The following is a 16,629-nucleotide window of genomic DNA, read 5'->3' as shown; positions in this document are numbered from 1 at the left end:
GAGTTATCTCCAGTCCCGCCTGGGCCCACAGCCACTCAGACCCAAATAAACACACAGATGCTTATATTATTTAAACTGTTTGGCCTAACGGCTCAGGCTTCTTGCTATCTAGTTCTTATATCTTAAATTAACCCATTTCTATTAATCTATAAGTTGCTATGTGGCTCGTGGCTTACCGGTACTTTACATCTTGCTTCTCATGGTGGCAGCTGACTCAGCCTTCCACTTCCCAGAATTCTCTTCTCTGCTCATCCTGCCTATACTTCCTGCCTGGCTACTGGTCAATCAGCGTTTTATTTATCAATCAATCAGAGCAACACATTCACAGCATACAGAAAGACATCCCCAGCACTGAGGAATGACACCAAAGTTGTCCTCTGTCTTTTACACATGCTTAAATCACACCTCCATACACACGTCTACCCTCATTTGTGAGAATACACACAGTATTATGAGTCAACTGTTTAATGAATTTACAACACAGGGACCAGTTAGCTGTCTTCAGACACGGAAGGTGTTCCATAACATAGTGCAAAATTCTTCCAGCTCACAAGGACAGGGATCGTTGGATTCTTGTAAAATGCAGGCCTAAGTTCTGTAGTTTGGGAGTGGGAAGAGACCATTCTGACCATGCTGGTGCAGGGTGCAGTGACTAGCATTCACCACCAGAGGGCACCAGCCTATCTACAAACACTAATACATGCATCTCTTTCTCCTTCAGGGTAGAGAACAGACCCGGATTCACAGCTGTGGAACTGCGGCTTCGCAATTACTACTATGATGTGGTTAACTAACTGCTCGGGTGTCTGTCCTTGGCCACCTTGGATCCTCAAACGATCACAGAAACTTCATTCAGATGAACTGGCTTTTAGAGTTTCGTCTCCCTCTGCCCAGGGTGAGAGCTAAGTGATGCTAGGACTCACCCTCACAGTGGGTCTGGTCCAAAACACAGACCAGCAGCAAGACCTCGGGGCCCACGGATTCATCTATCTGTTTTTTGTTTCCATCTGTGTGGTTTTCATTATGGGTCACATTTGGGAACTGTTTCCAAATCTTCACATCATTACCGTTCCTCCGGGTCCAGGATCGCACTGTTCTCCTGCAGATTGGGAAAGTGCTATGGCACTTAAGCAAAGGAAATAAAGAGAAAACTCGCCTGTGCAGCTGGCAAGCACGAAGGTGGTTAAGGAGAATAACAAGCCTGGACACCGTTTCTGCACTCGCGCTGAAGACAGAAACACCGCACGGATGAGACACGCTGACGTGGCTCCGGAGCCCGCCTTCCTGCAGAAGGACTTGAAGTCTGTCCTTGCATGCTTGCAGGAGGAGGTGTAAATAAGCTCTGCATGGAGGCTGCCAGGGCAGGTGGCTCCCTTGATCCTCTGCGACTGAGCTGAGCATGTCAGACCCCCTGCCTTCTGCAGAGGGAGTGCAGCCCAGGATCTCTTCTGAGTCCGTGATGGCCTGCGAGTCTGTTAGGTATTGTTCTCACTGCTCACAAAGACCGGACAGCAATTGAAGGGAGGAAGGGTCTGTTTGGGCTCCCGGTTGGGATAGGCCATCGTGATTGAAAAGACATTACAACAGGAAGGAAAGACTTGGTGGCCCGAGCAGGAAGCTAGAAGGTCCCCTGGCATCCACACTCAGGAAGCAAAGGGTGAAGAGGAACTGGGGTCAGGCTATAAGGCCTCAGAGCCGCCGCCACCCCAGTGGCCCACATCCTTCAGCCAGGACCTACCTTCCAGAGGTTCCACAAGCTTCCTAGACAGTGAGTGCCACCAGCCGGGGACCCAGTGTTCAAATATGTGAGCCTTGGTGGGGGGAGGGGCATTTCACATTTCAAGAACGACAGAATCTTGAAATTTTCTGTTGCTCTAACTGAGCACCTTGAAGGGAATGTACAAAGAAAAGGAATGTATCTGTTAGACATGTGTCCGTCCTTTCTGCTTGGGAGACTGGACCCTCCCCCAGTGCGGTGCAGCACAAGGCAGGGCCTTCCTACAGGGTCAAGCAGTGTGACGTCCTGACAGAGCAGCTGGACCGTCTCAGGTCTGTCCTCCTCTCATGAAAGCCCTGATCCCGTCTCAGGGACCCCCTCAGGACCCCACCTCATCCCCCAAAGACCCCGTCTCCAAACACCATTCAAGTGACTCTGAATCTTCAACACATGGACCCTGGGGGACACGTTCATACCAGAGCAGAGGGCAACAAGGTAGCCAAGGCCATCTCCAGATGAGTTTCTGAATGGAATTTTAATTCACAATAAAACCAGAGATTTGATCTTTACCACAGTACAGCCTTGCTGAGTGCAGTTCTGAGCTGAGGACACGTGACCTGAGAATTTCACTCTATCCTCCTAGACTTGGCTTATGTGTGGCTTACCTTTTGATCATACACAAAGTGTCATCCATTTGTAGCACTTTCGCTGAGGACTGAAAATCACAAAGGCTGCATGCATTTGTTCGGTGTCTGGAAATACAGATGTGGGCCTCTGGTCTTCACTCTGAGACACCGTGACCTACACAGGCAGGGATGGTACAGAAAGCCCTGCTGGTGGTGGGTGAGGAATGGAGAGAGGGTGCAATCGGTGCCTTTCAGACTGCAGACACAATAAACTTAGCCTCTCTAAGGCAAGAGTCTTTTAAAGCATAGTTAAGAAGTACTTAGAAGCCATCCATGTGTCTTGGAATTGTGCCGACAGATCAGTCTTCTTGTTGAAGAGGGAATCCCTCCCTGAACGTTGAACTCACTGAGCTGACCCACAGAACAGAGAAGTGGGGATGAAGTCTCATGGGTCAGGCCACCTGCAGATCTAGAGTCAGGAAAGCAAGGGGCCGATGGATTGGTTATGGAGACAGGACCATCTGGACCACACCTGAGCAAGCTCTCTGCCCTCGCCTTCCCCGTCCCCAGGGTGGGGCTAATAATTATAAAGGTCACTTTGCAGGTTGGGAAGTCCGTGTGTAAGAACCCTGTGGAAGCCTCTATGTTCTCTCTGGCCCCTCTGGCACTGTCCCTCCTTTCCAGGGGTTTGGGACTGACCATTGTCTAGATATGACTGAGCAGGATGGAGGCAGGGTCTTTGCCTTCCTCTAGAAGGCCAAGACAGGTTCTCATGTGCAAGAGTCACACCGTGGCCAGTGTTTGCGCTCTCAACTGGTGAAAATCCTGCCTTGCTGTCAAGATTGATCCCCTCCCCTGGGGCCACAGAGGAGGGCAGGACCAAGGGCAGATCCTCCCTGGATGATCTAGTCTATGGATGCTCGAAATTTGCAAGGTCGGGAACCAGCCAAGGTCCTTAGCTGGGTCTCTTTTCACGAGCTTCCTCTGGTGACCGGAGCCCCTTCTATCTGGCAGCTGGGCTCACTGTGTGCCTTTTACCTATGACCCTTTGTCAGCAGAGCGCAAGGAGCACCCCAAGCTGCCTCGTCGTCACACCCCGCTGACTGCAAACGCCAAGTACCTCATGCAGAAGCGAATATCCCTCCAGCAAACCCCCCACCCAGCCAATCATTACAATGGTCTGCGTGTGCACTGGGACATGTCTTCCCTGCACCCAGCCCTGCTTCACATGCCAGACAGTGACTCCACAGGAATGCCGGCCCTCGTGATTGCGGTTCTCCCTGCAGAGCGAAGTCCTGGTTGTCAGAGCCAGCAAGTGCTCCCACCAGTAACAGGACAGTGTTTCCTGTTTATTTCAGAGCTGTCTTTAATAAAGATCTACTGTTAGTTTTGTAATGACTTTCATGGGAGAGGATCGGATACAACGGGCTAATCCCTCAACCAGAGTCGGCCAGCACCTTCACCAGTGGTAATCCCTCAACCAGAGTCGGCCAGCACCTTCACCAGGGCAGCCTGCTTGTGAAACGTCAAATCCTCGGCCCTACGGCCACATGTGGGTAGGAACAGATTCCAGAGCTTGCAGTGAAGTCCTGGCACAGGAGGAAGCCTGCAAGGACAGCCCAGTGTTGTTGGGGAACATCTGTGTCCGGGATTCATGGGCTGAGGACCTGACAACCCAAACTTAACCTGATAGAAAGTGGGACGAGGAGAAACAGAGATCACCTGGGGTGGCAGGGCTTTGCCACTGTCCATGAAGATAATGTGAAAGCAAGCAGCGGAGAATGAAAAGGTTCCAGAGCTCTGAGCTCCTCTGTTCTAAAGGAAGTTATGGGCAGGAACAAATGCATGCATGCATGACAGACACATGCATGCACTACATATAATCATACATACACATTCATGTGTGGCTAGAAAAGCATTGCTTGCATATATACATAGCTATGCAAATGCATGTATAAACATACATATACAACATGCATGCACATGCAAATGCACACAGTGCACACATAAACATGAACTATATGCATATGTCCCAAATTACACGTATGTGTTGGCATGCCCTCACTCCCAACGCCAACTTGCCCACAGGCTGATCTGATCCTGACAATCTCCCACTTGAGAGTCCCTTTCGGGTGACTCTAGGCTGTGTCAAGTTGGTAGTTTAAGCTAAGCAGGGCACAGAGCACAAAGGAGGACCTGAGTGTAACCTCCAGCATCCTTGTGAAGAGCCAGATGCAGGGCGCACATCTGTGTCCCAGCACCTGTGTGAAGAGCCAGATGCAGGGCACACACCTGTGTCCCAGCACCCATGTAAAGAGCCAGATGCAGGGCGCACATCTGTGCTCCAGTTCTGATGCAGGAGGAGATGCAGTGGCACACATCTGTGTTCCAGCACCCCTGTGAAGAGCCAGATGCAGGGCACACATCTGTAGCTAGCTCCTACTATGGGCAGGGAGAAGCGGATCACTGCAGCTCACTGGCCATGCAGTCCTGCTCTTCCTGGATGTCACATTCCAGGTCTCAAAACCCTGTCTTAGAAATTAGGTTGAAAGCAGCTGAGGATGACACTCAGTGTCAACTTTCCACATGCACATGCACATATACGAACATGCACACAAAGGAGCACACACATACACACACACACACACACACACACACACAAACACACACAGTGCCAGAGAACAACACACGCCCCTTGAACAACCTCAATTTAAGACGAACACATTTACATGCGTGCAATGCTTGTCTACCCGCACGTGGATGTGTGTGTAAGAGCAGCAGACTCAAAGCTGGTGGCTTTACATATTGTGCCGATCAGTGTCCCGGTACTGTGACAAATACCCCAGAAAACCAACTTAGAAGGAGGAAGAAGTTATCCTGACAGCAGCCTCCGAGGCCGTGCTACTGGAGTAAGGGTGGAAGCCTTGGCCCTCGGCCATCCTAACAAGCCAGGCCCAGCCATGTGTCTTCAGCAGTCCAACTGAAGACGCAATAGTGAACAGCGGAGAAGGGTGGGGGCAAAGGGGGCCAGTGACAGCGTAAAACCTTCTTTTGGGGTCCTGGAATGAAGTTAAGGTTTAAATAGAGGACCGGATATGCACCCCTATGTCCCTGTCAATGTGTGGTCCCCCCATCAACACGACTCAGCTTGTCTCCTGAAAATCAATCTGACACACCGTACCCCTCTCTCTGGGAGACAAGCTCCCCTTGCGGACACCAGGTTTCAGCTTCCTCCTTCTCCTAGCATGAGACCCCCAGGGAAATTCCAGTTTCTTGGCATGCAGACTTGAAAAATCTGATGGGCAAAGGGAAGACACAGAGTTCTCTCTACAGAACCCTTATTCCTACCAGGATATTACAGCTTCAGCGTGTGGTTGCCTGGCTGTATTGATCTGTGTCTGCAGTGGCACAGTACATCACCGAGGAACACGTGGTGGAGGAGACTGCCACCTTACTGTGGTCAGGAAGTGGGGGTGGGGGATGGGGGCCCCAATGTCTCCTTCAACAGCATTCCCTAGTGAACTACATTGCTCCCATCTCTTTGAGTTTATTATTTTATTTTCATGTGTGTGTGTGTGTGTGTGTGTGTGTGTGTGTGTGTGTGTGTGAGAGAGAGAGAGAGAGAGAGAGAGAGAGAGAGAGAGAGAGAGAGAGAGAAATAGAGATGTGTGCAAGGGTTCCTACAGAGATCAGAAGAGAGTGTTGGATCCCTGGAGCTGGTTACAGGTGGTTGTGAGCCACGCCACAATTGAACTCTGGCTGTCTAGAAGAGCAGTAAATGTTCCGGACCACTGAACGATCCCTCCAGTCACACAAGGCTTACCTCCTAAAAGTCCCATTATATCACAACAGGGCCTCAGGCATAATCTCTCTTTTTTCCTTTCTCTACCCCTCTCCCTCTCTTTCCTTCCCACCCCTCTCTCTGATACTTCCTAGGGCAATGTAACCAATAGTTCCTTCAAAGAAAAAAAAAAAATCTGTATCATTTGGATACAGTAGAGGGCGCTAGTGACCCACTTTGACACTTCATCTCAGAAAGCTGTGTTTCCAGCCACTGATTTTTACAGCTTTGCAAAATGAACCCACAGGAAGAAAGAACACTTCCAAAGCTGCCACTGCCAAGCCCAGGAACGGTCCCTGGGATGTTCCAGCTCCTGCCACCACCCAGGATAGGTCACCAGAGCTTGAAGCCGACAGAGCTCTTTGCTTTCTTCTTTCTTTCTTTATCCTTCTTTTCTTCCTTCTTTTCTTCCTTCCTTTCTTTCTTTTTTCTTTTTCTTTTCTTTCTTTCTTCTTACTCTTTTTTTGGCTAAGCATTTTTCGCTGAAGCCATTAGTCACAGGCTTCAGGGCTCAGTCTCCTGTGCTGTGGGTGACTCAGTACACCGTGCCTGTCATCAAGCTGTAGAACAAAGAGTTCAAAATGCAGACTACTCATAAACAACTCTCCCTCACTCCTGGAAAAGAAAGAGCCAGTGTCTGGGACACTTTCTTCCCCACAGCTCATATCAGATGACACCATCAATTTCTATAAATCACCGGGCTTGACGAAACCACTGGATTACAGGCCGTTCAGACTCTGCTGCGTGGGAACAGGTTCTCAAATTCCCCCGTCCGGGTGCACCTTATGCAGGACATAAAGGCTCCCACCCCAGAGGGTTCGGAACAGGTGAGGAGGCAGAGGGACCACGGCTCAGGAAAGCACACTGTTAGACAGGAAGTAGCTTCCCCAGGCAGGGCAGGCCAGTGGCATCACTGCACCAGACTGCAGAGTCTGGGTTCGAGAGTGAGCCTGAGAGCTCACGGAGCATTTCGGACTGGCAGGCTCCACCCACTTGGAAGACTTCTGGACAGATCGTGCTCTCACACTGCCTGCCACCACCCCCGCAATGGTCACCCCTCTTCTTGTTTTCTTTGATATGCTGTGAAGAACGGGAAGGAAACAGAATTGGTACTTACTTATAAAGCTACCACTTAGTGACCTCTGCTGTGTTGCTCACAGTCTGCCTGGGCACTCCACAGAGTGCTCACCCAAAGCTAAGCAAGTCTCCTGACAGGGCGGAAGGCAGGTCTTGGGAGATGGAGAGAGAGAGAGTTCTGGGAGCAGGGCACAAACACCTTGGTTGGTATTTTTTTCCTGTAACTAAGACATTTAGACAAATGTTTGCTCCAGAATGCATTTCCCTTGAAGCTAATAAGATACCCCAGACTCCTTTTTTCAGTGCCTTCCCTTCATCTCATGTACCTCTTGTACATCAGCACCCCCCCCCCATAACACATTCCATCCAGCAGGGAAGCTCCTTGAGATTCAGGAAGTGAACAACTCAAAAAGCTTCAGGAAGTCCCTGAAACTGACCAGCTGTACTAGACCCCTCCCTCTCCAGGCTTATATCAGCAGTAAGGCCTGCTGAGAGACCAGATGAGTCAAGCTGCCTAGAATAGACATTCTTCCAACCTGTTGAGCTGCGTGGAAGCTGTGCAGTGAGGCCCAGGGCTCCAGGCTGGGCTTTTTGGTGTTGCAGCTTCCTTTGAATCACCCCTGCCCGAATCACTAGCCCCTCACCCATACATACGACCATAATCCTGCTAGGGAGGCCAGTAAACTTGGATCGCAGAGGTGAATTTTGGAGATACGGTTCCTTTGGTTTATTGTTGAGTCCCTGTTTGGGGTGAGTAGATGTTTGTCCACATTTTCTCAGGAAAATAGTGTCACATGACACCACCAAGCAGCAGCCAGCCTCCTACTCAAGACCTGCGCAGGTGGAGCTACATCTGGCCTGATGCATCCGCACAGCTGCTACAATCGAAACTTGCACTTCTGCCCACTGGATGTGGAGACACAGTCTAAATGGATGCTGGGCCTTTGTTCTTCCATAATGTGCTCTGTGTGTATCTGTTTGGTGTGCTTGCCTTTGTATGTGGATGGCTGAGGAAGGGCCCCTACATATGTGATATGTGATCCTATGTGTACATCTGTGTGAGATGTGTATGTGTGTTATCCATGTAGTATGTGTGTGTTTGTGTATGTGGGTATACCTGTGTATGCTGTGTCTCTGCATGTGTGCATCTGTGTGTGGTGGAGTGTCCTGACATGCGTATCTGTGTGTGTCTATATGCATGTGTTGTGAATGTGAAATATGTGCGTATATCTATGTGTCATGTATATATGTGTGACATGCATGTCTCTTTCATAGGAGGGTGTATTCCTACATGTGTGGGGACCTTGTAACTGTTGCACAGGTGTCTTTATCCTTTTTACCTCAGATTCTCGTGTTCCTGAACCTCTTGACCCGACATTAACTCTCCTACTGATCACATTAACTCCGTTTTCTAGTCCATGCAATTGCTGAGGATGGCTTCATGGCAATAACCCTCCCACGTGGAGACCGGCCTGATGCTGGCACCCCAGTCTCAGGCCACCAACCACTGACTCTGTCGTACATACCCGTGCAACCATAGGAAGCATGACACCATGAGAGGCCACGACATCACAAGAGACCCTGACTGTAGCCCCACAGAACCCAGGCCAACTTAGCTTGATCATGTCAAGAGCAGTTACTCCTATTCAAAATGGGGACACTCTGCCCAGAAAGCTCAGGGGGACCCCTGCCTTACCCCTCGGGTAATGGGGGTGGCTACCTCTTCACCTAGTAGGTGCTTGCCAGGTAGAATCTGGACTCACGTTGTGACCAGAGTCTTCCTATGGACAGCATCTTACCCTGGCCAGCTGCCTGTCTGGGAGTAAGCTTGATGACCGTCAGAAACACTGGCTTCCACTGAATAGCAGCAGATAGTGAGTGGCCTGACTCGGGGGGCTGGTCCGCCACCACATCAGCAGCTGTCCTGGACAGCCCAAATCAAAGCCACTCCAGTTCCTACTATGGTGGACAGGTGAATGATTCTTCCCAGGTCTTGTCCACTTCTTCAGGTATCTGGTTAGTCTCAGAGATGCTTTCTTCCTGTATTTGTGTGTGTGTGTGTGTGTGTGTGTGTGTGTGTGTGTGTGTGTGTGTGTACCCCATATACATATAGGAACCTGCATAGTCCATAGGAGGGTACTGGATCACCTGGAGCTGGAGCTACAGACATCTGTGAGCTGCTCTACGTGGGTGATGGGAATCAAACTCAGGTCCTCCGCCACCGCACACTCATCTTTTGAGAGAGCTATTAGCTAACCTTATCAATGAAACCAGAAAACAATGAACACATACACAAATTTGACCCAGATGCCAGGGTCTCAAACCTGACTGACCTTCAGAACAAGCCAGAATGTTAAAATGCTGATGTCCAATCCCACGCCCCTGAGATTAGATACATGCATCTGCAGTGTGGTCCAGGGCAGTCTCCAAAAGTACACTGGGAGGCTATCCATTCCAGAACACCATGTGACAGTCAGTCACTTGCCACAGTTTGGATGGCAGCCACTTGAGCCCTCTTTCAGGGAGGAGAGGGTCAGACCAGACTGACCCTCGGCCCACTGGAGTGACAGCTTCTAATGCAGGTGCAGGCTTCCTGTGTGAATGCTGTATCACCAAACTGCCTCAGGAACATGGCTCGATGATGCCAAAGAGCTCCAGGCTGGAACTGGGGCTGACAACCACACAGATTCTGCCTTTAAAAACTGTATCACCTTTCTGTGATTTGAAGAGCAGAGTCTATAGTTGACCTAGAGCATGGTGAGGCCGATGCTGTGACCAACCACGGTACTAATACCTCCAGTGGCCGAGCTGAAGCTTTGGACACACCCTTTACTTCTTCGGAGAGTTAGTTTGGGGCATTGGGTACGGTCGGAGCCAGGCTTCAAGAACACGTGTCAGACTCGGATGACTGTTCAGAGGTACTGGTGTTCTGTAGAATCCAGACCTTTTTGGGAAAAGAAGCCAGAAAATTCCAGCCTGGAATACCACATCACCACGTCTGCCCTGGCTAGTTCTGCAGATGCTAAGCAATGAGCAACAGCCAAGGTATTTCCAGCTGGAAACCATCCCTCGCCAGCAGCCCTGGAGCCTGTGCCTTTAGTGTTGAACTTCATGTCAGAGAAGCCAAGGCTCTCCCAAGGCTGTTCTCAGAAGCCAGGGCAAAGGTGGACCCTAATACGCATGTGATTTGGGAGACCTCTTTAAGATAAAGAATGTTGAGGGCCATATTACTAGGAATCACCAAAACTGACTCCAGCTCAGATTACGGAACCACCAGTACCAACAATGGCCACACAGCTATGACCCGGTCCCATGGTTGACAGCGATAAAATGGGCAGTTCTAAACACAACCACTGAGCCCAGGGCGGCTATTGGCTGGGACTTTTGCTGAGTTTTCTTCTACAAAGTCTCTCCAGTGGCTGCCGCTCTGCTTCTCTGATCTTTCAGCTTTTACCCTGATGTCTGACTCCGGGTTTTTATTATTAAGACCAGTTAGAATTCATGCCACATGCCACACAATTTTGTTCAGAAGAGAAAAGCAGAGGCGCAGTGTGTGTCTAATTGCATGTGTGTGAGAACAGTGAATCCCCCCGAGTCTGAGAACTGAGCTTCCCTCCAGCACACCTCTCCAGGGGCCCTCTTCAATGAGAATATTATTACAGGAGTCCTCCGTGATGAGAAGATTTCTCCAGGAGCCGTCCTCTGTAAGAGGCCTTTCCCAAGTCCCTTTCTGTCGCAAGAACTTCCTCTGAGCCACGTCACGGTAAGACCTTTCCTTGAAGTAGCAATGGCTCCACCTCATCAAACCAAGACTCACCTCCACTGTCCGCGTGCTTTCAGACCGAGCCTCACGGGGCACGAGAATGGCCTGTGCAGCCTTCATGTCTGAAAGCAGGTGATCAGTGAAGTGGTGGTGAGCTGTGCTGCCCTGGGCAGCTGGCAAAGACTTACCTCAGGACAGGAGGAGTGTCCATCACCCATGTACCTGCCACAGAGTCCAGACTGCGTGCCTTCCAGCTCTGTGTTTTTACCTCCCAAACCTTAAAAGTGCCTGTGGCTGCTTCTGATGCTAGCCACAAGGAACTCGAAGGACAAAGGGACAGCTGTCCTAACAGATTGCAGGCAAAAATGTGTTAATTTGGGAAAGTTCTTTAAAAAAGAGAGAAAAAAAAAAAGTGACTGCCTTGGTACATCCTTTCCATCCTTCCTCGGGATCTTGGAAGGAGCCCATGCTGACACCAGAAGCAGAGGGTCGCACTGCAGTGGCAGTCTGGCCAGGGGACAGAGTGCCAGAGAACAATGGGGTGTCCGGATAGAATGCCTCATCGAGACAGAAAGGGAGGAATGATGAAGAGGGGAGGGGGGAGGGGGGAAGGAGGGGGAGGGAAACAATGGGGGAGGGGAGGAGGGGGAGGGAAACATGGGGGAGGGGAGGAGGGGGAGGGAAACAATGGGGGAGGGGAAAAGGGGGAGGGAAACAATGGGGGAGGGGAGGAAGGGGAGGGAAACAATGGGGGAGGGGAGGAGAGGGAGGGAACAATGGGGGAGGGGAGGAGGGGGAGGAGGGGGAGGGAAACAATGGGGGAGGGGGAGGAAGGGGAGGGAAACAATGGGGGAGGGGAGGAGGGGGAGGGAAACAATGGGGGAGGGGAGGAGGGGGAGGGAAACAATGGGGAGGGGAGGAGGGGGAGAGAAGCAATGGGGAGGGGAGGAGGGGGGAGGGAAACAATGGGGGAGGGGAGGAGGGGGAGGGAAACAATGGGGGAGGGGAGGAGGGGGAGGGAAACAATGGGGAGGGGAGGAGGGGGAGAGAAGCAATGGGGGAGGGGAGGAGGGGGAGGGAAACAATGGGGGAGGGGAGGGTAAAGAAAAGTGGAAAGTCTGAAAGAAAAGAGGAGGGAGAAGGGGGAAGGGAGAGACTGAGGGAGGAGGGAGAGGAGAAGGAGGGAGGGGGAAGAAAGGAAGGAGAGAGGGAGGGCTGAAAGGAGTGGGGAAGACAGGAGTTAGGAAAAGGAGTGGGGGGGTAGAAATGGGCAGAGGTGGAGGAGCTGCGCTATGCTGGGCCTAAGTGATGTGAGGAACAGGCGAATGGGAGTGCTCCCAAGGAGACGAGTCTTAAGCTCAGAAACCCCATTCCCAGATCTGGAGTTTCTGATTAGGACACCCTCACAGGTGGTCAAATTGGCATAAATAAATATAACTTTCTGTGGTCTTTGGGGAGGGCTCCCACGCGCCTGGTATAGAGGGTGCCTTTGCTCCCCCCCCCCCCCCCCCACCACCACCACCATCCCACCTCACCCCACCCCCTCACATGTGCCAGCCTGCTGGATCCCCTACCCATCCTAGCAGGAATGAACATTTTCTAAGGATTCCTTCATCCCAGACAGGAGTCTGCTGGGAGAAGGAAGAGACTGACGTCGGGCGCTGGCCAGGTGGGGTGTGGACAGGGATCTTGTCTCCTGGAAAGAGACGTCACACAGTGTTGACAACCTGCGGACACCTTGCAGGAGAGCCCGGGGCTGAGATGACGATGGGTCAGCGATGGCCGGAACGACACCTGGACTGCTTAGTTACACCAGAAGCTTGTCTTCTGTCTATACCTGAACTTCGAGTCCGGACCCTGAAGATGATGGGGGGCAGGGGTCACTGGGCATCTCCTTTCTCTTCTTTTCACTAAGACCTATCTGTTGACAAGGCATACTGAGGATGGGCGGCTTCCAGGGCCAGGTTGTATCCCTGACACTCCCAGGGTCCATCCCATCATCAGTCAGAGAACTGGGCCTTCCAAAAGGGCCCTGATTTTAGCTCTTAGCATCTGTATTCAAAGAACATACGTGTCCTCTCTAGTGGCCGTTGTCCACTTCAGCTAGATGGTGGGGAGGGGTCCTTCTTGATGCCAGGTTCCTCACCCTAAACAGCCTCGTGGGCTTTCCGGACCAAGGCAGACAGCACGTGTCACCAGAGGAGACAAGGAAAGCATTCATGCCACGCTGACCACGGGCCCCACAAAAAGAACCCCACTGGAGTCAGTCTGCACAGGCAGCTGCTTCCTGGCTGTCTTCAGAGCCTCTACTTGCCAAGTCCTAGCTTTGTCTTCTGGTTCCACAGAACAGGCACCCAGAGGAAGAAAGTCCTATCCCATAGCTGCCTGGTCCCTCAGAGCTCCTAGGGACAGAGGCATCTCTGCTCTGGGGGAACAGGGGAGGGACTCTGAAGAACAGAGGTGAATATCACCACCAATGTGATCCTTCCTCTGAGGAACCAAAGGGTCATTGGAGACCAAGGGTCAGGTTTATACGTGGGACTTAAAACTCTAGAACTCCACATGCTCACTCTGCCCCGAGATGGTTGTGGGGGGGGGGGAGCAGTGGAAGAGGCAGAGGTAAGGGTATATGTGCAGATGTGCAGAAAGAAGCAGGGAGAAGAGTGGGGTGGGGTAGGGGAAACCCTGGGAAAGTTTTCCACAGCCAGGAGGTCTGGGCCACGTTGTGAAGCCAGGCTTGGCCATCCGTGTCCAGTTCTGGTGGAAACTAGTTCTCACTCTAAAGGGCCAGGATGGTCCTATGAGAAGCAGGAGCTGAGAACTGAGGTGATTTCTCACAAAGGCCCCAGCTGCTCCGTGACACACCAGCAGCTAGGGAAAGCCGCTGGACTCCGGTTCTCAGACGCCCCCCCGAGATTTGGAGAAGGCCACCACCCACCGTGGAATCGCCTTTAACTGTTCAGGCAGCAACAACTGTACCTGTTGGAGTCAGGAAGGGCTACAGTGACACTGTCCTCAGGACTGAGCTAAGAGTCTTCCGAATCTCGGCCCAGTACGAGCCCCGCTGGCCACCGCCAGTCTCCAGGGTACCCGGCACCGGCTCTGAGCCCACGTGGGTGAAGCCCCTTGGCTCCCAGCTCGGCATATCCCCTTGGCACATCTGTACTGAGGGTCCCTCAGAAAGCACACAGCAGCAGGAAGTCAAGTCCGAGGCTCAGCCTTCAGCTCCTTGCCTTGCACCAGGGCTCTGGAGTCCACGGCGTGAATCTGAGCCCCCAGAACATGCTGTCCCTGTGACCCCAACACAGACTTCAGGCCAGCCCCCCACCCCCACCCCCCCCCCACCCCCGCACAGGTCCATGCACAGACACACAGGATAGTAATACAGATAAGGACATCCTGAAGCAATGGGGGCATTTTCTGAAGCAATGTCCAGACGGCAGCCATCCCCTCTTCCGGTTCTTTTTTTTTTTTTTAGCGTGGGCCGTGTTCAAAAGCAAGCACTATCAGGAGGTCGGAGGAGATGGAGGAAGAAGAGGCAGAGGAGAACAAGAAGGGAGGTACAACCATAGCACCAAGCCCCCTAACATGAAGATGGCAGTGCCTGGCCAATGGGCCCCTCTCCATTCTGGACAAGACACCCGCAACGCCCCCCACCCTCCATCCCCCACTCCCCTACCACCTCACCCCTCACCCCCACCCCCCACCTCCCACCCCCCAGCTCCTGCTTTTCTCCAACTCAGAATGTCGCTACTCTTCAGGTGTCCAGTAGGTGGCAGCAGACCCTCAGACAAGCAGGCCACCTAGTTCCCAGGCAGGAAATGGAGAGGCTTCCTCCTTAACAAAGTACCTGTTTTAACAAGAGTTGGCACTGCCAAGTGATACACAGCAGGAAATCACATTCCAGCAGGTGCAGAAATAATATGCCGAGTTATATTCGAGGAAGCATTTTCTAATCTTGGACATCAAAGTACTGCTGAGAAGGAATTTAAATGGATCTCTTTATTTACTTTAAAAAAATCTACTTGGAAATGTGGTGGCTCAGTAGGTAGAGAGCTGGCCTAGCATGTACAAAGGCCTGGGTTTGCTCCCAGGACTGAGTAAAAGCAGGCGTGTGTCTGTTCAACGCTCAAGAGGCAGAGGCAGAAAGATCACAGGTTCAAGATGACACTCCGCTACGTCATGAATTCGAGGCCTGGCTGGGCAGCATGAGACCCCCGTCTCAAAGAAAGGGGAGGGCTCCACTTGACACAGTTTTATTTCTGCTAGCTTGGCATCAAAATGGACTCATCTTGGGGGCCTTGATAAGCAATGGTGGGGTGCAGACTGTGCTGGACGGGGCCCCACATCCCAGCCTGCTGGTCTCTGCTCCAGAGTCTCCCTTAGTCACTGGAACATCGGGACATGTCACTCTTAGCCAGTGGTCTCAAGGACAGCATGGATGCTCAGGCTTGCTAATGGCACTGGGTAGCCTGGGATTTTGACCAAGGGAAAGTGTTTTGAAAACAAAGCAGTGAGCTTGTGTGCCACTGAGTGACTCATGAATCACTACAGCCTGGAAGATTCGGCTTACAGCATGAAGGGGCCAGGCGGGTGGCAAAAGTAAGCCGCGCCTGTGCTCTCTGGGTAAGGAAATGGCACCCGGGAAGTCTGAGGTGCTCTCAGATGGGCACGGATTGAGACCCTGGCTCTGAGCTCTGCCCCTCCTCCAGGTACCTGGTCCTCCCAGTACCTTCTCACCTCAGGCATGTTAGCCATGTTGAGAAAACCACAAGACAGGAACAGCTTACGTCTCTCCTTAATTTTGAGACATGAGTCAAAACCAAACATGAGCCATCCTCCTGACACAACCAAGAAAATATCTGAGAGATGCCAGGAAGAGCGGCAGGTCTTGGGTGGCGCAGAGGTGTGTTGGTCTACACAGACCCTCCTTTAGCGGACTGGGACTAGACCTAACGACAGCACCGGCAGGAGAAAGGGATTTACCTGAGCACATCGCCAGGTAGCCAGACTTACTCTTCAGTGTTTCATATAATCACTGGAGATCCTACGGAGGACTCAGATGCTCTGACCAAGTATCTCTCTCATAGCTGGTTTCAGTCACTTATACCTCTGTGACCATAATATCTGACAGAGCAGCTTGAAGGATGAAAGATGTATTTTTAGCTCATGGTTTCAGGGCCTTGGCCCATCGTGGAGGGGAAGGCAGAGTAGAGAAGCTCAGTTACAGGCAGGGGGACCACTCGGAGGAGCTCGTTCATAATGCGGTGAACCGGAAGATGAAGAAAGCTTGCAACTGGGAGGCTGGCATGAGCTCCCAATGAGCACCCTCTTAACCTGTTTCTGCCATCTAGACCTCGCCTCCAAAGGCTCCATGGCCTCTCGAAACACTGCCACCAGCTGGGACCAATATTCAAATGTCTGTGGGAGACATGGAAGATTAAAACCATGACACTAGGGATCACAGATCAGAGATCAAAGGGTGGACACGGGATGGTGCCACCAGTACCCCTAGGGGTCCTCAGCAACATTTTTTCCCCTCCTTTGACTGGATGCTCTGCTGGCCTTGACGTTCAGAGGGATGGAGATGATTCCAGTGCAGGGC

The 16,629-nt window shown here is 51.8% G+C and overlaps 1 protein-coding gene across 3 annotated transcripts in view; it reads left to right on the top strand.

Annotated features, from left to right (window-relative positions):
* The window catches only part of Syk (spleen associated tyrosine kinase), a 78,093-nt gene extending 75,799 nt beyond the window's left edge, over positions 1–2,294 (top strand). For all 3 annotated transcript variants that reach the window (XM_028863795.2, XM_028863796.2, XM_028863794.2), the window contains one exon: positions 722–2,294. In XM_028863795.2, the coding sequence (XP_028719628.1) occupies positions 722–794 (73 nt within the window). In that variant the 3' untranslated portion in view covers positions 795–2,294. The remainder of the gene's footprint in view (positions 1–721) is intronic.
* Positions 2,295–16,629: the final 14,335 nt, after the last annotated feature.

Source organism: Peromyscus leucopus, chromosome 5 (assembly GCF_004664715.2).
Source record: "Peromyscus leucopus breed LL Stock chromosome 5, UCI_PerLeu_2.1, whole genome shotgun sequence".
Taxonomy (NCBI): Eukaryota; Metazoa; Chordata; class Mammalia; order Rodentia; family Cricetidae; genus Peromyscus; species Peromyscus leucopus.
This window is presented reverse-complemented; position numbering and strand designations above follow the sequence as displayed.